At 40.6% G+C, this 25,653-nt stretch overlaps 1 protein-coding gene across 4 annotated transcripts in view; it reads left to right on the forward strand.

The window, feature by feature from the left end:
- The window catches only part of LOC105485430 (ALG14 UDP-N-acetylglucosaminyltransferase subunit), a 103,039-nt gene that overhangs the window by 17,703 nt on the left and 59,683 nt on the right, over positions 1–25,653 (forward strand). Inside the window, exon 3 of one of the 4 annotated variants that reach the window (XM_071076006.1) lies at positions 21,152–21,188. The exons of the other annotated variants lie outside the window; for them this stretch is intronic. Coding sequence (XP_070932107.1) covers positions 21,152–21,188 — 37 coding nt within the window. The remainder of the gene's footprint in view (positions 1–21,151; positions 21,189–25,653) is intronic. 4 annotated transcript variants of the gene reach the window in all.

Genomic DNA, 25,653 nt, shown 5'->3' on the forward strand with positions numbered 1-25,653 from the left:
CATGCCACCACTGATATGTCAAGTTTTTGTGTATGTATAGATCTGTATCTTAGCTCTCTATTTTTTTTTTCTGCTTCTATTATACAGTTATTCAGCCTAGCTGTCTATTCTATTAACTGGTTTGTCTGTCCCTCACCCAGTACCAAACTCCCTTAGCTTTATCCTTCAGAAGTGTTTTCATTTTCCTTTCTTTGTTACATAGGTTTTTAAATTAGCTTTGACAAGTTCACAAAAGAACCTTGTTGGTATTTTTATTTGCATTAGATTGAATATATCAGTTTGGGGAGAACTTATATCTATATGATGATGTCTTCCTATCCAGAAACTTCATCTCTCTCTCTCTTCAATGTTTAGATCTCCTTAATGCTTTTCAGTAACATTTCTAATTGTCTTTGTAAGAGTCTTGCGTATCTTTGGTGTGTTTGTTTCTGAGTATCTTGTATTGTTTTTTTACTTTTGGAAGTAATATATCTTTTAGTGACATTTTCTGTGTTGGTGGTATGTAGAGATATATTTGATTTTTGTATAGTAATCTCATAAGAACTGCTTGCTACATTCTGATTAAAGCTGATGATTTGTTATGACTCTTTGTTATCTGTGAAGATAGTCTCATCATCTACAAATAGTGGTAGTTCTAATTCTTTCTAATCCTTACACCTTTTATTTTTCTCATTTTATTTTGTTAGAACTTCCAGAACAGTAACAAATAGAGAATAATGTAGTGGACATCCTTGTATTCTTTCTGATTTTAAAAATGTACCAAGAGTTTTACCTTAAATCATACTTGCTTGTTGATTTTTATCAAACGTCTTTTCTGCATGTGAGATAATATGGTTGTTCCGATTGTATTTGTTTACATGGCCAAGTACGTGGTGTGAACTATTCTTGAATTCCTGGAGTAAACTCGGTTTGTTTATGGTGTGTTATATTTTAATACATTGCTAGATTTGGTTTGCAAGCATATTGTTTTGGATGTTTAAATGTATGTTCATGAGTGAGATTGCCCTGTACTTTTCCTTTCTCATGCTTTTCTTTGGTATTGGTATCAGGGTTACAGTACTCTTATCAAGTGAGCTGTGGAGTATAGACAACTTTTTATTCTCAGGAGGAATTTGTGTAAGCATGGAATTGATTATTTTTAAGTTTTACAGAACTCGTCTAAGACAAAACCACCTGGGCCTGATGTGTTCTTTCTGTAATGGTTATAGGACTCTTCAGGCTTTGTGTTTCTTTTTAAATGCATGTTGTGAAGACATTTTTCTAAGAATGTGTCCATTTTATGTAAATTTGCAAATGTATTGACATAAATATTTTCATAATTGTATTAGTCATTCTTGCATTGCTATAAAGAAATACCCAAGACAGGATAATTTAAAAAGAAAAGAGATTTAATTGGCTCACAGTTCTGCAGGCTATACAAGAAGCATAGCAGCTTTTGCCTCTGGGGAGGCCTCAGGAAGCTTACAGTCATGGCAGAAGGCAAAAGGAGAGCCAGCACTTCACAGGGGCAGAGCAGGAGGAAGGGGTGGAGGGAAGTGCTACACACTTTTAAACAAACAGATCCCGTGACAACTCACTCACTATACTGTACCAAGAGGATCATGACCAGCCATTCGTGAGAACTCTACCCCCATGATCCCGGCACCTCGCAACAGGCCCCTCCTTCAATGCTGAGGATTACAATTGGACATGAGATTTGGTAGGGATGCAGATCTAAACCCTATCGATAATATTCTCTTGTTATTTTTGTCATTCGCGCTGTGGCTGTAGTTTGTGCCCTTTTCCATTCCTAATTTTGCTTGTGTGAAGCCAGACATTTGTCAATTTTAATATTCATTTTTTTGTTGTTCGAGACAAGGTCTGGCTCTGTCACCCAGGCTTGAGTGCCATGGTGCAGGCACAGCTCACTGCAGCCTTGACTTCCGGAGCTCCAGTGATCTTCCCACCTCAGCCTCCCAAGTAGCTGGGACCACAGGCACATGCCCCATGCCTGGTTAACTTTTGTATTTTTGGAAGAGATAGGGTTTCACCATATTGCCCAGGCTGGAATTTCAATATTCTTTTCTATGTTTAGCTTTTTGATTTCTCTGTTGTATCTTGTTTTCTATTTAATTTCTCCTTCTATTTGTATAACGTTATTGCTTCTGATTTTATGTTTATACTGTTGTTCTCTTTCCAATGTTTTAGGTTGTATCTTTATCTCATTAATTTTCAGCGCTTATTCAAATACAAGTATGACTATAAATTGGTCATTAGGTAACATTTTACAGCGTCTCAAAATTTTGATATGTAACATTTTTATTATTGTTGATTTCTGGTACCACAACATTCTCATTATGAATTTTTCTTTGACCTTTTAATTATTTCAAATTTTTAAAAACTCTAAATATAATTTTTTAAACTGATTTATTATTTTGTTCTGGTGTAGTCAGAAAATTGGCCTGTAAAGGACCCAGTTTTTTTTAATTATTGAGATTTTTTTCATGGCCTTGAAACTTAATGTTCTTGCACGTGGTCAGTTGTTACATGTGTCAGTGAAAAAAATGTGTATTCTCTAATGGTCTGTTACATATGACAATTCAATGAAGCTCTTTAATTGTATTGTTCAAATCTACTGTGATCTTGACAACACTTTTGTATGTTTGACTTAGCTGTTACTAAAAGAGATATGATGAAATTTCCCTCTGTGATGGTAGATTTAGTTTCTTCTTGTAGTTGTGTCAATTTTGTTTTGTGTATCTTGAGACTATTTTATTACATGCATTTAAGTTTAAAATTGTTACAGGCTACTGGCCTATTGAACTTTTTGTTATTACAGTATTTAATGACTTATTTTATCCTTAAAATGCTTTTTCTTAAAGTATATATTTTTTCTGATGTCAATGTATCTAACTTAACTTTTTGTTCTTATACTTGGTACCTTTATGTGCTTTTGTTTTATTTATTTATTTGAGACAGAGTCTTGCTCTGTCACCCAGGCTGGATGGAGTACAGTGGCACTATCTCGGCTCACTGCAAGCTCTGCCTCCCAGGTTCGCGCCATTCTCCTGCCTCAGCCTCCGGAGTAACTGGGACTACAAGCACCCGCCACCATGCCTGGCTAATTTTTTTTGTATTTTTAGTAGAGACAGGGTTTCACCGTGTTAGCCAGGATGGTCTCGATCTCCTGACCTCGTGATCCGCCTGCCTCGGTCTCCCAGAGTGCTGGGATTACAGGTGTGAGCCACCGTGTCCAGCCTATGTGCTTTTATTTTTTGGATGTGTTGTCTGTAACTAACATGTAGCTGGACTTTTTGTGAAACTCTAATCTGACATTGTGGGCAGAGAATGTGGTCTTGTAAAAGAAGTTCCTTGGTATTTGTTAAGACTTACTTTGTAGCCTAGTATGTTTGAGTTTGAGTACATTTTGTGTGCTTAAAAAGAAATTATATTCCATATTGTTTGTTGCAGAGTTCTGTGTATGTCCATAATGTTTACTGCATTGTTCAAGTCATCTTCTGTATCTTTATAAATTGTTTTGACTTCTTGATCTATTCAGTAGGAGAGAGGCATGGGCTGGGTGCTGTGGCTCATACCTGTAATCCCAACACAGTGGGAGGCCAAGGCAGGAGGATTGCTTGAACCCAGAAGTTCTAGGTTACAGTGAGCTATGATCATGCCACTGCACTCAAGCCTGGGTGACAGAGTGAGACTCCATCTCTAAAAACAAACAAACAAAAACAAAAATCCCAAAAATCAGAAAGAGACAGGTATGTAAAAATTGTGATTGTGAATTGGTCTTTTTTCTTTGTATTTTTCAGCTTTCTGTACATATTTTTGCATTCTAGTTCAAATTTGATTCTACGTAGTGAATTATTTTTAATCATTATGAAGTGACCCATTTTATCCCTAATAATGCTTTTTTTTAAAAAAAATCTATTTTATCTAACATTAACGTAGAAATACCAGCTTCCTTTTGGTTAGTGTTTGCATGGTATATATTTTCCCACCTCTTTATTTTCACTTTTTTGTGTGTTATTGCATTTTTTATGTGTCTTTTATAAATGACATATAGTAGAATTTTAAAAATTCAAAACTGAGAATTCTCTTCTAACTAACATGTTTGGTACATATACATAATGCATTAGATTTCTTTCTCCTATTTTATTTTGTCCTTTTTACTTAGACCTTTTTCTTTGAATCTTTTTGTTTTTCCTCCTTGGGCTGCCTTCTGTTTGTATTAATGAAGATGTCTTTATTCCCCCCTTTTCCTTTCATTTGGAAATGGAAATTATTCTATTCTCTTAGACATTATTCTTTTTTTTTTTTTTTTTGAGATGCAGTCTTGCTCTGGTGCCCAAGCGGGAGTGCAGTGGTGCAATCTTGGCTCTGTACAACCTGTGTCTCCCGGGTTCAACTGATTCTCCTGCTTCAGCCTCTGAGTAGCTGAGATTACAGGCACGTGCCACCACACCTGAGTCATTTTTGTATATTTAGTAGAGACAGGGTCTCATCATGTTGCCCAGGCTGGTCTCGAACTCCTGACCTCAAATGATCCACCTGCTTTGGCCTCCCAAAGTGCTGAGATTACAGGTGTGAGCCACTGCGCCTGGCTCCTTACACATTATTCTTAAATTGTTAACGTGGGTAACTAAAGGAAAAAAATATAATATCTCCATCTTCCTCCTGAAAAACAAAGCTTTTATTTTTATTTTTTTCTCATTCTTGCTGTCATCTTAAGGCTTTTAGAATGTTTTCACTGTGAGCACTCCTTCTCCTCTTACATATTATTGTGTAGTATTTTGGTTCTAATTTGTTTTTATACCACCTAAATTAGTTATCATTATTATTGCTTTATACGATTGTGCTTATTCAGATGTGTATTTATATAGCATTTTCTTTCTTATCCTTGCTTCTTGTATCTTACTTGTTTTTTTGGATTCGACTTCTTTCTTTCAGAACTGTGTATTTCATTAGTTCCTTCATGGAAGTTCTGTAAGTGATGAGTTTTCGTGTTTTTGTTTGTTTACCTGAAAGTATGTCTTGGTTTTGTCCTTCCTTTGATTAGAATCCTAGTTTTCCTTCATGACCAAGTTTAGCATTCACAAACTTATTTAATAAATATTTGTTGAATACCTACTAAGTGTTAGGAATACAGTAGTGAATAAAACAGAAAAATCTCTGCCCTTATGGAACCTACATTCTAGTGGCAGGATAATAAACCAGATAATTAGGTAAAATTTATAATGTGTTAGTGAAAACTTGTTAAGGAGAGGAATAAAGCAAGGCAAGGGAATAGGAAGATTCAGAGGGTTAAAGGGGGGTTATAATTTTAGGTGGTGACCAGAAAAGGTGGTGTTTAGACGAAGGCGTGACGGAGGTGAGATGTTAAGCCATCTGGGGAAAGAGAATTCTGGGAGAGGAAGCAGTAACTGCAAAGAAGGCCCTGAGGTGAGGCCACGCCCGGCATGTTTGTAAAATAGTGAGAGGGTCCGTGTAGCCAAAGCAAAGGAAGCACGGGAGTAGGATCTGGGGTTATAGAGGTAAAGGCAAAGATGTTAGGCTTGGGTCTTTTAAGACCTTGTTCATTTTTTGGCTTGGACGGTTTTTCCCAGTGAGTGAAGTGGGGAGCCATTGGGAGGCTTTGGGTAGAGGAGGGACATGATCTGATAGGATCACTTTGGGTGCTGAGTAAACTGAAGGGGAGAAAGGCAAAAGCAGGGAGAGGGGTTTAGAGGCTACTGCAGTACTCCAAATGAGAGATCAGCATGGCTTAGACCAGGAATGGCAATAGGGGATATGGAAGAAAGAAGTCAGAGTCTCAATATATTTTGAAGTCAGAGCTGATAGGATTTCCTGGCATATAAGATGTAGGGTGTGAGAGAATGAGGAGGAGTGGAAGATGGCACCCGGGTTTTTGGCCTGAGCCACTGGAAGAATGCAGCTGCCACTTACACAGGGAAGGTTAGAGGGGTCATCAGCAGGGGTAATTGTGGGTTATCTGTAAACATACAAGAGAAGATGTAGATAATACAATGGGATCTATGAGTCTGAGGTTCAGAAGGCAAGTCTGGTCCATAATATAGATTTTGGAGTCTTCTGTGTATAGGTGATGGTATGTAAAACAAGAAACTAGGTAAGATTACCCAGGGATTAGGCAGGGCACAGTGGCTCATGCCTGTAATCCCAACAACTCAGGAGGCCGAGGCAGGAGAATTGCTTGAACCTGGGAAGCGGAGGTTGCAGGAAGCGGAGATCATGCCACTGCACTTCAAGCCTGGGTGACAGAGCGAGACCCCGTCTCAAAAAAAAAAAAAAAAAAAAAAATTACCCAGGGATTGATAGAAAATATAAGAAGATTAAGAACTGGTCCTTAGGGCCTTCTATTAATAAATTTCAGGTACAGGGGAGCTGTTATTGTCTTGGAAATATCAGCTATCAATTTGTTCCTTTGTAGGCTTTTCTCCTCCCCATCCTTTAGAGGCCCTGAAATCCCAGCCCTTAGGTGTCTGGAATAATCATGTCATCCTCGTCAAACCTTCATGTCACAGGCTGTCTGCTCGCTTTTCATTTTCTTCTTGTTTGTGGCAATTAGGGACTTCCGTTTCCTTCTTTCTGGTTCAGATAAAATCGTATTTTTGTTATATTTCTGACAGCGTTTAAAACTGTTATAGAAGGAGGGTTATAAAGCTAGTTTATATTGCTATTCTATTTCAGAACCAAAGTCAAATTCATTTTCTAATGAAAGTCAGAGTTTTGAAGTCCCCTTGGTGTGGATGCCTATTCTGCACCATTTGTGTAAATAGCACCCCCCCCAATTTTCCTCACTTTTAAAATCATGTATTATAATTGTGGCAGTTGCAATTTCCTGGCTATAGAAAACACTCCTGTGGTTATAGGCCTTGAACTATCTCTCTATAATTTAATTGTTTTCAGCCTTCTTAAGTGAACCAGAAAATCTGGATCATTTTAAAGCATTAATAGTAATTGCGCTTTGTGCTTTGGCAGAAGGTCTCATCCATATTACTTGGAACGCTTCAGGAATAAAAGGGCATCGATTCACACTTGGTTCTGGTGAGAAGCCAAAATCCACATTTTCAACACAGGCTTGCTCTTCCAAAAATTCAAAGAGCTTCCCAGAAATCAGAAGATACAAATTAGAAATATTAATCACTTATATAAGTAACAGGAAATTTCTGTCATTTGGTTAATAACTTTTTCTGATATGGAATTACCCAATAAATTTCTAAATGTTTTTGCTAATTTATAGAAAAAAAATTATTTTTATTTTATTCTATTTTTTGGAACAGGGTCTCTCTTTGTCACCCAGACTGGAGTACAGTGGCTTAATCATGGCTCGCTGCAGCCTCCACCTCCTGGGTTCAAGTGATCCTCCTGCCTCAACCCCCCAAGTAGCTGGCACTATAGACGTGCACCACCACACTGGGCTAATTTTTGATATTTTATAGTGACAGGGTCTCATTATGTTGCCCAGGCTGGTCTCGAACTCTTGAGCTCAAGTGATCTGCCCACTTCAGCCTTCCAAAAGTGCTGGGATTACAGGCATGAGCCACAGTGCCTGGCCCTTATTTTTTATTTTTTAATAATTTTCTTTTTTTTTTTTTTTTTTTTTTTTTTTTTTGAGACGGAGTCTCGGTCTGTCGCCCAGGCTGGAGTGCAGTGGCCGGATCTCAGCTCACTGCAAGCTCCGCCTCCCGGGTTCACACCATTCTCCTGCCTCAGCCTCCCGAGTAGCTGGGACTACAGGCGCCCGCCGCCTCGCCCGGCTAGTTTTTTGTATTTTTTAGTAGAGACGGGGTTTCACTGGGTTAGCCAGGATGGTCTCGATCTCCTGACCTCGTGATCCGCCCGTCTCGGCCTCCCAAAGTGCTGGGATTACAGGCTTGAGCCACCGCGCCCGGCCAATAATTTTCTTTTGAGGCAGGATCTCACTCTGTCACCCAGATTGGAGTGCAGTGGCGTGATCTTGACTCACTGCAACCTCTGCCTCCTAAGCTCAAGCAATCCTCCCACCTCAACTTCCTGAGTAACTGGGACTACAGGTGCACACCACCCACACCAGGCTAATTTCTTGTATTTTTGGTAGAGACAGGGTTTTGCCGTGTTGCCCAGACTGGTCGCGAACTCCTGAACTCAAGCAATCTGCCCATTTTTACCTCTCAACGTGCTGGGATTACAGGTGTGAGCCACTGTGGTTGCCCCCATATTTTTTTAATGTTCATTTATTTATCTTTTTGTAACTATAACCTTTCACAGCCTTCACGCAAGAAAAAAATTAATGTTGGTATTTACCTATTTATGCTAGATATTCATATACAGCAGATTTTAAGCTAAATTTTAAATTAATATAATTTTATTAATTGAATGTTAGAGGTGGCCTACATTTCTTGCACAAATTCTTCATTCAAATTTCTTCTGATTCTTCTGAATCAGTGTATTTTTTAATGGTATATAATATTTTAGGTGCATAATTCACCTTATTTATGATTACACAAGAGTAAAGATAAATAATAATCCTGGTTTAATAACTTTTTAACTCTACTCTTCAGCCTCTGTTTCTTTGGGTAGTTTAAGTAGCTTTTTAAGGAGAAACAGGCTTCCCTTGACTAACAACTGAAATTAGAAAGGCAAAGAGTGGAAAGCTAAGAAAAAAAAAAGGATATTTGACTGTGAAATTACTTATATGAAAAAAAAAAACCTTGAAAAACGTACTAAAGAAAAAGTAATTTCCACTGGGATTAGTTCTAAAGTAAAGAGTAGTAAAGTAATATCTTCCAGCAAAAATTGGAGAGTAACCTTTCCAAATAGAGCCAATAACCAGAGCCCTATGAAGGTAAATGAAAACTCAAACCAGAACGTTCTTCCTGGAGAGCAATAGTCTCCTTGTTAGGCCATGTTTCAGCAGGGACATCCACCCCTCCAAGGCGTGGAAGGAAATGAGACTCAGGGCATTGCAGTATGGATTTTAGTTCATTCTTTTATTTGCTTCTGAATCTGAGCCTTGTTTCTTAACTGCCTCCCTTGACAACCAACTACTATTCCTTGTAACTTCTGTTACAACATGACTTGGCCCCTTTTCACATTACTGAAGAAAAAAGCTCAGTGACATATGAATAAAACATTTTTTAACCTGTGTTTTAAAAAATATAGAATTTTTCATATATAAAACAACAATAGAAGTTGTTGAAAACTGATTTCGAAGGGTTAAAAATCAGAGCCAACTTGCCTCACTTTCAGGTCACTTAATTAGATCTCCCACTACTCTGTAATTAGGCTATGTTTTCCCAATAAACGTTATTTATTTGCTAATTCAATCAAAAAATACAAAACGAGTGCTGATTCTGTACAAGACACTGTGTTTAGTGGAAATTTCAGCAAATCTTTATTGAATATGCCCCATAATTAACTGTGGGAGGACTGTGAGTGGTTATTTTTCTGTTGCTTTGCTCTTTTCTACATTCCAAATTTTATTTATTGTTTATGTTTTCTCTTAAAGCATCAGGATCTTGCTCTGTTGCCCAGGCAGGAATATAGTGGTACAATCATAGCTCACTGCAACCTGAAACTCCTGGGCTCAAGTGATTCTCCTGCCTCAGCCTCCCAAGTAGCTAGGACTATGGTAATGCACCACCACACCTGGCTAACTTTTCTATTTTTTGTAGAGATAGGGTCTTGCTATGTTGCCCAGACTGGTCTTGAACTCCTGGTCTCAAGCAATTCTCCTACCTGAGCTTCCCAAAGCTCTGGGATTATAGGCGTGAATCACCATGCCTGGCCTGTTGTTTTCTTAATTTTAAAATTTTGGACAATACAGAAATATGCAAAGTAGGCCAGGCACTGTGGCTCACACCTGTAATCCCAGCACCTTGGGAGGCCAAGGCGGGCAGATCACCTGAGGTCCGGAGTTCGAGATCAGCCTGGCCAACATGGTGAAACCCCCGTCTCTACCAAAAATACAAAAATTAGCTGGGCTTGGTGGTGGGCGCCTGTAATCCCAGCTACTTGGGAGAATGAGGCCAGGAGAATCACTTGAACCAGGAGGCAGAGGTTGCAGTTAGCTGAGATCACGCCACTGCACTCCAACCTGGGTGACAAGAGCGAAACTCCATCTAAAAAAAGAAAAAAAAAGAAATATACAAAGTAAAAAGTGAAAGTTTCCTGTCACTATCCCAGTTCCACTCTCTAGAAGTAACCACTGTACCAGTTTGAGTTATATCCTGCCAGTGCTTTTTTCCCTTCTGTTACATGTATACATATAACAAAGTATTATGAATTATATATACACACATACATATAACCCTAGAGACAGTGCTGGGTGTTTTTTGGAAGGAGCAGGGTATGGCTAGTTTGTAAATCACATCCTGTATATTGTCTGTAACTTTTTTAAAAAATTTAATTCTGTACCTTCATAACTTTCCATGTTGGTTCAGACAGGTATGTTGTGTTATGTTATGTTATGTTATGTTATGTTATGTTATGTTATGTTATGTTATGTTGTGTTGTGTTATTTTTTGAGACAGGGTCTCACTCTGTCACCCAGGCTGGTCTCAAACTTCTGGGCTCAAGCTATCCACCCACCTCAGCCTCCCAAAGTGCTGAGATTACAGGCGTAAGCCACTGCGCCTAGACTACTTTTTACTTTAAAAATGATTGTAAACTGTAGTATTGATGTACCATTTCCTGTCATTTTCAGTTTTTCACTAAATACCATAGTATTATTTTATTCTGTAAGTTATTTTAAAAAGTACATTTTATACACATTCTGCAAGTATTTTTATAATTTTCCAAATTTACTACAATAAATATGGGCAATAAGCCCAAATTAAATAACTTGCTGACATTAAAGGGCTTGTCAACCCTTGCCCACTGTAGCATTGTGCTACATCAGCAGTCCTCAACCTTTTTGGCACCAGGGACCGGATTCGTGGAAGACAGTTTTTCTACAGATGGTGGAGGATGGTTTCGGGATGAAACTGCTTCACCTCAGATCATCAGGCGTTAGTTAGATTCTCATAAGGAGTGCACAGCCTAGATCTCTTGCATGCGCAGTTCACAATAGGGTTCGCACTTGTATGAGAATCTGATGCTGCTGCTGATCTGATAGGAGGCAGAGCTCAGGTGGTAATGCTGGCTCACCTGCCACTCACCTGCTGCCGTGCAGCCCGGTTCCTAACAGGCCACAAACTGGTACTGGTTCACAGCCTGGTGGTTGGAGACTCCTGTGCTAGATTGTTGATTGAATTCCTATTTTGAAGTACACCTAGAAGTTAGGAGTGTACATATATGGTGTAGAAACCAATGTAATAGATATTCCAAACTATTTTTATTGTGGCCACTATGCCCTCTATTCATATTTTTCAATAATTTACTCAAGCCAGCAATACTGGGTATACTGAGTATATACTAATAGAAGTAGTATTATAACATAATACTAATTAGTATAATAATATAATACTAATAGTATACTATTCTATTAGTATACTAATTCTATTATACTAATTCTATTAATATACTAATACAGTATGCTAATACTATATAATTAGTATACTAATACAATGTATACATTGCAGTACATTTGCAATGTATATGCAAACTCTACACATGCTGCTGAGTTGGACTCTAGTCTTCTTTAAATCACATTCATATCCCTGGCTGTCCATATTTAGCTTCCTAAAGCACTGCTTTGCATAAATAACCCATTATTCTAACATTGTCAATGGTTTCCTTAATATGAAACAGTGCACTTGGAGCCAAAAGCCAATGTCCATTACATTCTTTCTCTCTAAAATCAGAACCAAAAGAAGAGTATCTGCCATTAGTCATACTGTGTTTTGTTTTGGCCCTCCACCTCAGATGAAATAAGAGGTATAAATATTGAAAAAGAAGAAATAAAGTAATATATTCTATAAATAATTATATCTAGGAACAAAATCACCAAAAGACTATCAAGTAATACAAGTTCAGAAAGTATCAGATTCAAGCCAAATACGTAAAACTCAATTACTTCCTTATATGCTAGCTTTAACTATTAGAAAAATAATGAAGGAAGAGACCTAAAATATTAAACACTGGGAAAGGAGCTTTAATAAAAGGAAATTATTAATATGGGCCCAATAGTGAAATCTTATTGAGACATTAAATGTGGCAAAAATAAATACAGAAGCATGTTCCTGATGTTTAAAACTTAAAGATTTTCAGTTTTCCAAAATTTATAATACAGTGTCAGAATCCTAATGCTTTTTTAAAAAAAAAAACTTTGTTTATTCAATAATAAATATTTACTTTCCATTTGCCAGGCAGTATTATAGATATTTGGGATACACAAGTGAACAAAAAACACACAAAAAAGTCTGCCCTCATGGAGCTCACTCCACTTGACCTGGATGAGAAGGCAGTAATACCAGACATAGTGAAGAAGAAAATCGTAGAGCCTTTTCAAAGGTGATCAGCGCTATGGGGGCAGATTGCACAGGGATGGGGAACTGGGAATTCTGATGGGGTGGAAAAGTTGTGATTGATCTTAGGGCCTTGAAGAGGACGGGGACTCCTGAGAGAAGAGTGTTTCAAGCAGAGGGAAAAGTCTCTGGAAGAGCCATAGGGAGGAACATTCCTGGATGCTGGTGCAACAGCAGGTCATCCTGGTACCTGGAGGAGAGTGAGTGGAAGGAGAGACACTGAAGAGGAGATGGCAGGAGCGGGCAAAGACCAGATGATATAGGGCCTTGTAAGCCCTTGTGAAAACTTCCTGTCTTGATCTGAGGAAAATAGAGACCTGTTGGCAAGTTTTGCTTAGAGGAGTGACACAATCATACTGTTTCACACAGGTCACTCGTGTGGCTGTGTTACAAATACACCAAAAGCGAAACCCAGGAAACCAGTTCGGAGGTTGTTGCAGAAATCCAAGCAAGAGATAATGTGGCTTGCATGAGGAGGGCCAGGAGTAAGGGAAAGTAGTTGGATTCTGGATGGTTTTGAAAGTGGAGTTAACAGAATTTCATGGCAGAAAACAGAGGAATCAAGTATGACTTCAAAGCTGTTCTGAGCAATTATAAGAATGGGATTGCCATCACCAACCCTGGGATGTCTGAAAGCAGAGCATCCCGATATCCAAAGGTCTTTAAAGTGTTTCATGCCACCCAACAGCCTCCCTTGCCTAGAGGAACCTGGAAACTCCCTGGGATTCAAAGGGACTTCCCAGAACCACTTTGCACAGATTCAAAACCATTTCCTAAATTCTACACACTTGTGCACTCTCTCTGCCTGCTTCCCTGTTTCCCTTCCTCCCTCATTCCCCTCTCCCTCTCCCCTCCTTCTCTCTCTCTCCTCTTTCTCTCCTTCCTCTCCTCTCTTCAACCCTCTCTTTCTCTCCCCTCTCTTCCCCTCCTCGCTCCTTCTCCTTTCCTTCTACTTCTCTTCCTCCTCCTCTCAACCTTCCTCCTTCCTCTCCCTCCCCCAAAAGGTCCTTGAAGCTTCAGAAATGGACCAGGGGGGCCCCTCCAAGTGTTGAAGAACTTATGTTTTCTTTCCTCTGCAATGTCACCCCCTCATCCTGCCACCAGGTGGCAGTGCACTGCTGATCATTTAGCTGCTGACCTGCACTAGTTCTCAGTAGAGGCGATAGAGAGCTGAACAGAGCCTGCAGTCGGCCTTTTAATGCCTTTTTCTTCAATATTAAGTAGGGCTTCTCATCCTCGTCACTATTGACATTTTGGGACAGATAAATCTTCATGGTAGGGGAATGTCCTGTGTGTTACAGGATGTTAGCAGTAGCCCTGGCCTTTATCCATCAGATGCCAAGAGTGCTTCCCCAACCCCCATCATCAGTTATGGCAACCCAGAATGTCTCCACACCTCGTAAAGTGTGTATGGGGGGCCTCCTCTCCCATCGCCCTTGAGAATCAGTGGTTGAATCAACATCCACAGACTATCAGACATTTGAGGAAAGCCTCTAAAACGAGAAAACTAACCATCAGTGAAAGGAACCAGCGGCAGTGGGGAGTTTAAATGAAAACAATTATGTTCGAAGAAATGAGAGGGCATTATTTCCTTAAAACAAGAATGAGACCTATTTTTTAAAAAACTAAGAACACAAAAAACCCTTAGCTATCAAAATTTTGATTGCAGCAATAGAAATTCAATGAAAGATTGGAAGATCACATTGAAGAACTCAAGAAAAAGATTAAAAGGATAAGGAAAACATAAAAAACAATAGAGAAAGGCAGGAAAATTAGACAACCAAACTTGATGTTGGAGGTCCATTATCCAGAAAGAAAAGAAAATGGGAAAAGTTCAAAATGCAATACAATTATGACCCAGGGACATTTCCAAAATAGAAGAACCTGACTTTTAAAATAAAAGGACTATGCTGAGTCCAATGAAACTGTAGTCACAAGATACGTCATCTACAGTTTCAGAACTAACGATGAAGAGAAGATACCAAAAACTTCCAGAAAGAACAAGAAAAGGAGTCACATTTGAGGTCCAAATGGTATTCAGAAGTACAGTGGAGCAATGTCTCAAATGGATTCCACATGTACCCTCCTACAGAGGGTGTGCCCCACCAAAACAAGGGGCATCCAAAAGGGAGACTCGGTTCCAGGGATCTGGGCCTCAGTCCAGGGGAGAAGCGAAGGGAATTTTCAGGACAGCAGTGAAGGGAGTTACAATGTGAAGACTTCATAGGTGGTCCTAGAAGAGAGCAACCAGTTGGGGACAGAGCAAAGTGGCAGAGAACTCCAGAAGAGATGGTGCCAAGAAAGTAATGGGAATGATAAATAACCCAAAGAGTTTGACCAAACTGAGAAGACCAGAAGAACTTTAAAACCATATACGTGTGTGTGTGTGTGTGTGTGTGTGTGTGTTTAAATCAAAGATAAACAGAGGACAATGAGTGCTTTGAATGCAGAGGTGGGAGGGATCTCTGTGAGCTAGAGTGTTAGGTGGGGTGGGGGCTTCTTCAAAAGAGTAGGGAGTTATTGGTTGATTTTTGGTTTTGTCTTTGAATATTTTTCTGTATTTTCTAAAGTTACAATTAGAAAATAGCTATTTTTTTAAGAAACAAAACTAAGAAGAGATACAAGCTCCAGTGGGCATAAAAACCTATTAATATGGAATATTTAATTTTTTATAAATATCTAAATAAATATTTATTTTCTACAGAAATAATCCAAACACATACCATAGGCACCAATATTTTGAGGCTCATATCTTTTTATTTTGGAAGTACAAAAGTTTTGCTGCTAGTTTAACAAATAGGGATTCTTTTGGTTTGCATTCTTTTTTGGATTTTGCATTTTTGGTTTATATTGGAATCAGCAGCAGTTTGGTGGCTGCAGGATTTATCAACCAGCTCTTCTAAAATGAGCATGACATTCTTCCACTGAACACCACCTACTGTTTTCCACAAGGTGGGGTGCTAACTTCACACAGTGGACTGAGACTGTGTACAGCTTGCTGAGATGTCTACATTGATTGTATTTGTTGTTACTTTCCACAGTTCCTAAGCAGTTCTTTTTTTCCGTTCTTTTTTTTCTTTTTCTTTTTTTTTTTTTTAAAGAGGCAGGGTCTCACTGTCTGCCCAGGCTGGGGTGCAGTGGCGCAATCATAGCTCGCTGCAGCTTTAAATTCCTGGACTCAAGCAGTCCTTCTGCCTCATCCTCCCAAGTAACTGCCCTGGGACTACAAGTAAGGCCCATCACACTCAGTTAATTTTTTAATTTTTGTTTTTGTAAAGATGGGGTGTTGCTGTGTTGTCTATGCTAGTCTCCTTCGGCCCTGGCCTCCCAATCAGTTCTGAAAGAAATGTTTGTAAACTGTATAGTTTCAACTGTGGGGTTTTGTTTCAGTTTGTAAACTATAATGTATATTACACCTCCTGGTTTAACATAGTTACCGTTTTGAGTGTGTATAATGTGTGTGTGCACTTTTCCTCATTCATATGGACCTTAACTTACTGAATTATAGGTAACGGTAAAGAATATCTCTAATTTGAAAGAAGGCCAGTCTAAATGAGTGAAATATTTGAATAAGAAAATATTTGTAATTTACTGCAAATAGAGATTCTGATGTGGCCATTTTCAGTGAATAGATTCTTATTTTTGAAATAGTATATCAGGTAGATGTATACATGCTTTTAAAGTATTTTAAACAGCTTAATCTCTTAAATGCCTCCCCAAATCTCGAAAATTCCTTCCTCTATCTCTAGACCTAAGGCCAGTCAGGTTAAACTTTCTTTAAATCATGTTCTGAATGGATGAAATTAAAATAACTGTGAATGACATAGTGCAGTTATTTCAACCTTGTGGTAATTTAACCAATTTCCCTATGCCAGTTAAATTTGTATTGTATGGGATTCTTACAACATGGAGAACAGTGATATTTTATAATATAGTACTGTTGTTTCTCCATTTCAAAGCAAATTTATGGCATTCTAATCACCAATGTTTGGGTTTAAAAACATAAATAGCCCAATTTTTTAAAAAAAAATCTATACTATTGAGTGCAAACATACAATTTCTTTTGTGCTGTTATAAAATCAGGATGTGGCCTGTTTTGGAATTCCCTGTGTCCTTCCTTTTGCACAAATGGAGGCTGTTAGATCCGTTGCAACCTTTAGGCCCAAGGAGATGACTCTGGTAGTTGCAGTCACACCACAGACAGCATAATTCTAAGCTCTGCGTGTGGCCAGGCTGTGACTAGAGATGTACTTAAGGTTTTAGTCAGGATTGACCAAGCAGGTGAGCAGGGCAAGCAAGTAAAAGGGAAAGAGTGGGTGCCAAGGGACGCTCCCTTGTCCTTCAAGTACCTGGTAGATGCTCACTTTATGGTGCTTATGAAGTGTCATGAAGCAGCATACGAGTGAGGGAGCTGTGGGTTCTGCTAATAACCAGCTCTCTGTCACCTTGCGCGAATCAACCCCTCTGGACCTTAGTCTTCCACTGTGAAATAAGGAGGCCTGGCTGAGATTAGGAATCTTATTTATTTATTTATTTTGAAACGGGGTCTCTCTGTCACCCAGGCTGGAGTGCAGTGGTGCAAACTCGGCTCACTACAACCTCTGCCTCCCAGGCTTAAGCGATCCACCCACCTCATCCTCCTCAGTAGTTGGGACCACAGGCGCAAGCCACCACACCTGGCTAATTTTGTATTTTTTGTAGAGGCAGGGTTTTGCCATGTTGCCCAGCCTGGTCTTGAACTCCTGAGCTCAAGTGATCCGCCTGCCTCGGCCTCCCAAAGTGCTGAGATTACAGGTGTGAGTCACTGCACCTGACAGAGATCTCACACCTGGCTCTCAAGTCTGACTTGTCAAAGTCAAGTGAGGCTTCTGCTGCAGGCCGTGCTTCTCCAGGGCCTGTCAGCATCAGTCCAGCATCCAGATTCCTGAATACTATCTTTCTAGATTCCCAGTTGTCTTCCTCCATCCGCTTGTCTGCTAGGTCTACCCATTGCTTCAGTTATAGTACAAACTCCTGTCTGTCCCATTTCAACCTAAAATACCTGTGTGTGTTTTCTAATATTGATATATTTTGTACTTAAAGAGTATTTTACCGACTCAAAATTATGCTCCAAACAAGACCACAGTGAATCATGATGTGCTCTCAGCCTGTTTCCCCTCTTGCTATTCTCTCCCTAGGTCATGACAGTACCATTCACCCCAGCTAAAAACCTGAGAGTTATCCCAAACTTTCCAGCCTCTTAAATCCCCCTTCTCAGTGCTTGTCCTCTCCATTCCTCCACCTTAGTGCTGCCGCTGGCCGTCAGGCCTTCAGCACCATTCTCCTGATGTATTTCAGTGATCTCCCCAATTATTGCCCTTCTCTGGTCATGCCCTCTCCCCTTCTGTCCATTCTCTTCATAATTGCTAGACCAGTATTTCTTGAATGCATCTCAGGTCCCATTATTCCTCTCCAACTCCATTTTCTGTTGTTCTTTATGTTGCATCTTACGTACCAAAATACAGTTCCCCAAATATTGCATGCTATTTCATGCCTCTCAGCTCCGAACACGCTGCTTCATCTGGCTGGAAGACCCTTCACATACCCCCACTACTGTACTTAGAAAGTTTCATATCCTGCACAAGTTAGATCAGGTATCTCTTCATGAAGCCCGATTTACCTCATCAAAGAATAGCGTATTGGCTGAGCATGGTGGTTCACGCCTGTAATCCCAGCAATTTGGGAGGCCATGGTGGGAAGATCATTTGAACCCAGGAATTTCAGACCAGCCCGGGCAACATAGGAAGACCCTGTCTCTAGAAAAAGTTTTTTAAAAATTAGCAAGATGTGATGGGGCATGCCTCTAGTCCTGGCTACCCAGAAGGCCAAGGTGGGAGAATCGCTTGAGCCCAGGAAATCAAGGATGCAGTGAGTCATGGTCATGCCACTGCTCTCCAGTCTTGGCAAGAGAGCGAGATCCTGTCTCAAAAAAAACAAAACAAACAAACAAAAAACCTTTATCACTTTTTTTTTCGAGACGAAGTTGCACTCTTGTTGCCTAGCTAGAGTACAATGGTGCGATCTTGGCGAGTAGCTGGGATTACAAGTGCCCACCACCACGCCTGGCTAATTTGTGTGTGTGTGTGTTTTGTTTTGTTTTTTTGAGACAGAGTCTTGGTCTGTCACCAGGCTGGAGCGCAGTGGCACGATCTTGGCTCACCGCAACCTCCACCTCCCAGGTTCAAGCGATTCTCCGCCTCAACCTCCTAAGTAGGTGGGACTACAGGTGCGTGCCACCATGCCTAGCTAATTTTTCTATTTTCAGTAGAAACAGGGTTTCGCCATGTTGGCCGGGATGGTCTCAAACTCCTTACCTCAGGTGATCCACCCATCTCAGCCTCCCAAAGTGTGGGATTACAGGCGTTACAGGCATGAACCACCAAGCCCAGCCAATTTTTTGTATTTTTAGTAGAGATGGGGTTTCACCATGTTGGCCAAGCTGGTTTCGAACTCCTGACCTTCAGGTGATCCGCCCACCTCAGCCTCCCAAAGTGCTGGTGTTACAGGCATGAGCCACTGCTCCTGGCCCAGTTTAATCACTTTTTACTTAGTGCTAACATTATATTTGATAATTGTTTTATATTGTGTTTATTTCTTTTATTGCAATTATCAGTTTTCCTGTGCTGTCCTGATAGACTGTAGTGAGTTCCTTGTGAATGTCTTATTCACCTTTGTGTCCCTAGCCCAGTTCCTGTCACCTGGCAGGTGCTTGTTGAAAGTTGAATGAATGAACTAGTGAATGAATCCATGCTTATAATAAAGAGTACAGCTCTGAAATTCAATGTCATAAACAATCGTTTCATACATTATTTTAATATATATATTTTATTTTAAGAAAAGGAATGCAGTTTTCATACCATTTTAAGGACAGAGGAAGGGTGCTTCAACTTCAAGTGACACAAACCCACACTTAAAATTGGCTTGAACAATAAAGGGAATTTGTCAACTTACAAAACAGGAAAAATTCAGTCTTATTTCTGGTGAGACTTGGTCCAGCTGCCCAGGGATATCACTAGCAAGAGTTGTCTCTCTGCTCTGTCTTCTGCAGTGGCAGCTCCACTGGGCTCCCCACAGTGCTGCCTCCAGCAGCTCCAAGCTCTCTCCTTAGGGTAACAAAAACCTGTAGCATTTCCTGGCTTCATGTCTCTTCCTCTTCATGAGAAAGAAGAGGATCTCTTATAGCATGTGGGAGAGAGAGCCCCAGCAAACATCTCCTGCCTCACGGTACTCCAGTTGGGTTATACTCCCATCTTTCAGCTAATCATTGTAACCAGGAGTGATTCTTCCATGTTGCTTCAGCCATTCTAGGCCTACTCTTAGAGGTAGGGTTAGGGGTGAAGGAGACAGGCGGCAAATACCACCAAACCATCTGGCTGAGAATATGAGAGGAATGAGTTACCCAAAGGAAAATTGCAGTACTGTCAAAAGAAGGAGTCAATAAAAGCTGAGAAGAGAACAAATGTGCATTTATAAAGGCTTTGAAAATCTTCTGAGCTGGAATCTCATAATTATTTCAAAACAAACTACTTTTGTTTTTCCCTGAAGTCTGAGACCACCAGGCAAGGAGAGGCTTCTGGAGGTAAAGTGAGGAGTGGTTTCAGGCCCTGGAGCGGAGCTGGAGTGGCAGCCTCATTTCTCTTTGACAAGCCAGTCTTGAGCCAGGTGTGGGATCATGGTGGCTAGTTAAGGATCCCTGATCTCAGCCAGCCCTCGTTGCTTCACAGTGGGACACTGAGGTCCAGAGAGCTTGATTCACGCGAAGTGACTGGTTATCAGCAGGACCCATCCTGGGACTGTATTAGTCTGTTCTCATGCTGCTATAAAGAACTGCCTGAGACTGGGTAATTCATAGAGAAAAGAGGTTTGGGCTGGGCGTGGTGGCTCATGCCTGTAATCCCAGCAATTTTGGAGGTCAAACATGGCAAAACCCCGTCTCTACTAAAAATACAAAAAGTAGCCGGGTGTGGTGGCACATGCCTGTAATCCCAACTACTCAAGAGGCCGAGACCGGAGAATTGCTTGAACCAGGGTTCTGGTGGTTGCAGTGAGCCGAGATCATGCCACTGCACTCCAACCTGGGTGACAGAGTGAGACTCCATCACAAAAAAAAAAAAGAGGTTTAATTTGACTCACAGTTCTGCATGGCTGGGGAGGCCTCAGGAAACTTATAATCATGGCGGAAGGCACCTCTTCACAGGGCGACAGGAGAGAGAATGAGTGCCCAGCAAAGGGGGAAACTCCTTTTAAAACCATCAGAACTCATGAGAACTAACTCACTATCACAGGGGAACCGCCCTCATGATTCAATTATCTCCACCTGGTCCCTCCCACGACACATGGGGGTTATGGGAACTACAATTCAAGATGAGTCTTGGGTGGGGACACAGCCAAACTTTATCACGGCCCACAGCACCGTCACTCATATAACACTTCATGGCACTTCATCAGCACCGTAAAGTAAGTACCAAGTACTTGAAGGACATTTAAAAAAAATTTTGTGGTAAATTATGGTCATCTTGATTTCGTAATGATTAGTTGAACCATCCAAAATACATTTAAAAATATACATTGTATTATTTTTAAATAGTTATGAAAGAAAGCTGAAAACATTTTTGGTTGAATGAAATTTTACCATTTTAGCTTTGTCTTGTTTCCAGGATTTTTCAGTCGTGTGGCATTCACTAAATAATAAATGTATTGTATGTTTCAGTGTGTGGTAACAGCAAAGAATGACTTCATCAACCACTTGATCTCCTCTGTTGTGGTTTATGATGCCATCTGGGTTCTTTGGTGGAATTATTTCCATCTAAATCACTATAAACTCCTATTTAGTTTTCACAAATCTAAAGCCAGATATGTTTGTGGTTTTTAAACAGTGATGTAATTCTGGAACATACTTTGAAAGTTACAAGTTGTCATATACTGTTAGTATTTAACTCAGTGTTTCATATACTATCAGACACTAGAAGCCTGAACAAAATCCATTTCTCTGTTTTTTCACTCTTCAGCATCCTACTTTTTTGTCTGTCTTGCCACCATACATTTGATTATACATCAGTCAAGTTTATACAGGGAGCGTTGGGAGGCCCTGTGGGCATACAGAGTACTATGGGACATGGCCCTGCTGTACAGGAATTATGAAACTGAGATGGAAAGGTTGTTTCACTGTTTCACTAAAATATGTCTTTTTCTATATGATCGAGAATAAGAAAGAGTCTTACTTCTTTGGCCAATTGTGTGAAAGAGACCGGATTATGTTGAAGACAGGTAAATTTTGCAGGATATACACATTGAACTGCAAAGAAAGTAGAGAGAAAGAGACAGAGAGAGAAGAAAGAGAGAGAGAGAAGAGAAAAGAAAACTAAAACATCCTTTCTAGGAACATATAACCCAGTTGACTGCCAGGTAGGAGCAATAGCAAGACAGCAGAACTTGCCATAAGGGCCTTGAGGCCCAAAGTTCAACAGAAAAGTCTGAAATTTTCTGAGGTTATGTTGTGTTTTTATTCTGATTTTTCCCCTAAAAGGCTTAGGGAATGTGTAGGGGTTGGGGGGTGGTCATTGGTAACAGTGATAGGTGGGTTTGGTAAGCCAAGCCTACGGTGCAAAACAGGGCACAAAGGGCAAAGAGAGAGGAGGAGGCAGGGAGCTTAGTTCCCATAAAGGCAGGGAAAGAGACAACAAACTCTATGGGTTTGAGAGTGGGTGATTTGAAAATCGAGTAAGAAAAAGGAAATGGATCAGGATGGGTAGCTGGCTATGCATAAGAGCATCAGGAGGCAGGAAGTAAACTTTGTGGTTCAGCTCCTTATATGTTAGGGAAGGCAGCTCCTCAGCAGTGAGGCACAGAGATCCAAGCAAGGTCTAGAGAAGGAGGTGAGTCAGCAACATATTTCAGTACATGTGGAAGACGGGTTCAGGTCCTGGTGCTGTCACCTTGGGAAAGTCCAGATTCCTCATCTGTGACGTGAGAAAGTTGGAATAGTATGTCTCTTAAAACCCTGAGATGTCATGAGGTTAAGAGCCATCATGTTCCCCATCACCATCCAGCATAGCCCGTGGACTAGACTTCTAGAAGTTATAATGATAGTCATTTGTCTGTTCAGCAAGTTATTTACTGAGTACCCATGATGTGCAAAACATCAGGCAGGGGATTATAGCAGTGAGCAAGATAAAGTCCTTTTCTCTCATGGAGCTTGCATCCCAGGAAGAGGGACAGACTACATGCAATCACATATACACATAAATGAACAAGTTAATTGGAGGTAGTGGTGATTGCTATGCAGATGGTAAAACAAGACAGTGTGGTGGAGAGAGACCACATGTTTGGGGAAGAACTGTCTCCTGTCTGAGTGGGTAATGTTTAGATGAGACCTGATGTGCAGGAAGGAGCTAGTTGTGAGACAGTCTGGGGCAAATCAAACTGGTTAGAATGAGCAGACAAGGCCCTCAGGAAGGAGTGAGTCTGATACATTAAAAAAAAAAACAGACAGAAGACCAGTGTGGCTCAAATGAATGAACAAGGAGGAATTAGAGAGGTGAGCCAGCACCGGATTACATGGGACCTTGGGAGCAACTGTAAGGCATTTGGACTTGGTGCAGTGGAAAGCCTTTGTGGGTTTTTAAGCAAGAGAATGAAAGGATCTTCTTTACATTATAAACAGATGGGTCTGGCAATTCTATAAAGAATAGATTGTAGGGGAGCAAGAGGAGACGCAAAGAGACTAGTTAAGAGGCTGTTGCAGTAGTCAAGGTGAGAGATGGTAATGACTTGAATCGTGGGAGTAGCCGGGACATGTGGAACAAGTGGGTAGCTATGGAATGTGTGTAGAAGTTTTGGAAGAAGGAAACATGGGGCCGGCCTCCTCTCTCCTTTCTGTCCCTGCCAACCTCATAGATCTTCATATCTAGAAGGAAATCTATGATAGATTTCACTTTTGATTTGTTGATTTCTACCTTGGGAATACAGAAGGAGTAGCCTGTTGTGGTAGCAAATATGATAGTTCAGTTTTAAGTCACTGTAGAAAGGCCTAGTGGATAGAGGAATACAAATATATATATATATATCTCAGCCCCAGTAGAATGGATTGAGATCCAGATTAGTAGCCTACAGTGTCCATCAAAGGAAGAACTACTTTCCCTTGGTCTATAGGAATCCAGGAGAAGACTGGCCCTGCTAGGGTCATGTGGCCACTCCTGAACCAAATGGTAGTTCTGGGAGTAGGAGGTAGGGGTGGTAAAATGATGGAGCAGGCACCTTTTATGTCTTGCATCCCATTACAGGACATGAAGCTGGGTCAGGAACAGTTCCCTTAGGGCAAAGGTACAGACTAACAAAAACAACGTCTATAACGATGCCTTCATTTGGATTTCTCCAGATGCCAGAACCCCTAGGTAATTCCTGGCCAAAGGTCATAGCAGGCCTGAATTGTAGCTGTCTGAACCTCTGTCTCATTCTCGTCTTCAAAGGGACTTTTAAGACTAGAATATAAGCCTTGTATTGATTATTTTTCATTGACTTCCTTATATAGTTGATTATTTTCTAAAACTATGTAAAATAATAAAAACTCTCTTAAGGTTTTGCCACAGCCTGGCTCTCAGTGTCTCCTTTAAGTGACACAGGACATCAAGTAACCAGCACCCAATTTCTGTGTCAAGCATAGGTAATCTGAGGGCACTGTCCCTGTCAGGATGGCCCAGGTTCCCATCTACTTGACTGCATGGCAGCATAGCAGGTATCATAGGAAAACAGTGGGGCAGAGAGTTTTTGAAGCAGTATTAGATGCAGAAGGGGTTGCCCTGCTGCTCTGATTGGCAGGCTCCTTTCCCCTTTGTGTGCGTACCTCAAAGCCTCAGCACACTCCTCTCTCATGGTCCTATTTTCTGGAAAGAGGACCCACAGAGGCTTTTCACCTAGAACATGTTAGGGAAGGGAGGCATTTGTCTTTGGTTCCTTTGTCTCCCTCCTTCCTGTTTCCCCAACCCTTGGGGCTTGGTGCCTCCTAGCTTTGGCTGTTTATAAATCCCCAATTCCCTGCACTACCCCAGCCTTTCTCCTCTAGCTTCATGAATTCCATTCAGTTCAACCCATTTAAGGAGTGGCCCTTGCAAATAAGGCTTTAAGTATGCACTCTCAAATTACCCGCCTCTTGTTCTTTCTATATTCTAAATAAATCTCAGCCAGGTGATAGGAAGATGGAATTGATTTATATTACTGTGTAATGATATATTGAATTATTTATTCAGTAAATACTTTTCTTTTTTTTACTGCAAACTATAACCAACTACTCTTACAAGCACTGAGATTGCAGAGATTAAAGTTCCTGGCCTAGGGCCAGGCGCAGTGGCTCACACCTATAATACCAGCACTTTGGGAAGCCGAGGCTGGCAGATCACCTGAAGTCCAGAGTTGAAGACCAGCCTGACCAATATGGTGAAACCCCGTCTCTACTAAAAATACAAAAATTAGCCAGGTGTGGTGGTGCACACCTGTAGTCCCAGCTACTTGGGAGGCTGAGGCAGGAGAGTCTCTTGAACCCAGAAGGTGGAGGTTGCAGTGAGCTGAGATCATGCCACTGCACTCCAGCGTAGGTGACAAGAGCTAAACTCCATCTAAAAAATACGTTCCTGGCCTCCTTTTGTAAGTTATGTTCTAATCGAGGAGACAGCAATACATAAATAAATAAGTATATAATATGCCAGTATAGTAGATGCTATTTTAAAGCACACAGAAAGCTTGATGATGGGGGAGGGAAGAATATGTGTACATGGGGGCATGGGGAGAGGAGGATGGGGATATTTTAGAAAGACTAGTCAGGAAAGATATTTCTGAGGAGAACTGATATGCCACAATGGTCGGGGGATGTGTAGGTGAAGACTTGGATTTAGAGAGCAATCTCTTTTTAGTAGGATTTTCAGTTACCTGGATTTGCTGTCAAAAAATAATGTGAGAAAGATTGGATGGGGTTTGGAAGTGGAGGCTTCTCTAGTTTATCGCTATAAGCCAGAGAGTGGCACCAGATGGACTCTCCTGTCCCGTGCCAGTCATGTTAATGTCACGGTTAAGACTTCCAACTTGTCTTTCTTTCCAGCTACTACCACTTCAACTTTCATCCTTGACTTTGATGCAGATTCTCCCATCATATTGACTCTTCAGGCTG

This window comes from Macaca nemestrina, chromosome 1 (genome assembly GCF_043159975.1).
Source record: "Macaca nemestrina isolate mMacNem1 chromosome 1, mMacNem.hap1, whole genome shotgun sequence".
NCBI classification, from domain to species: Eukaryota; Metazoa; Chordata; class Mammalia; order Primates; family Cercopithecidae; genus Macaca; species Macaca nemestrina.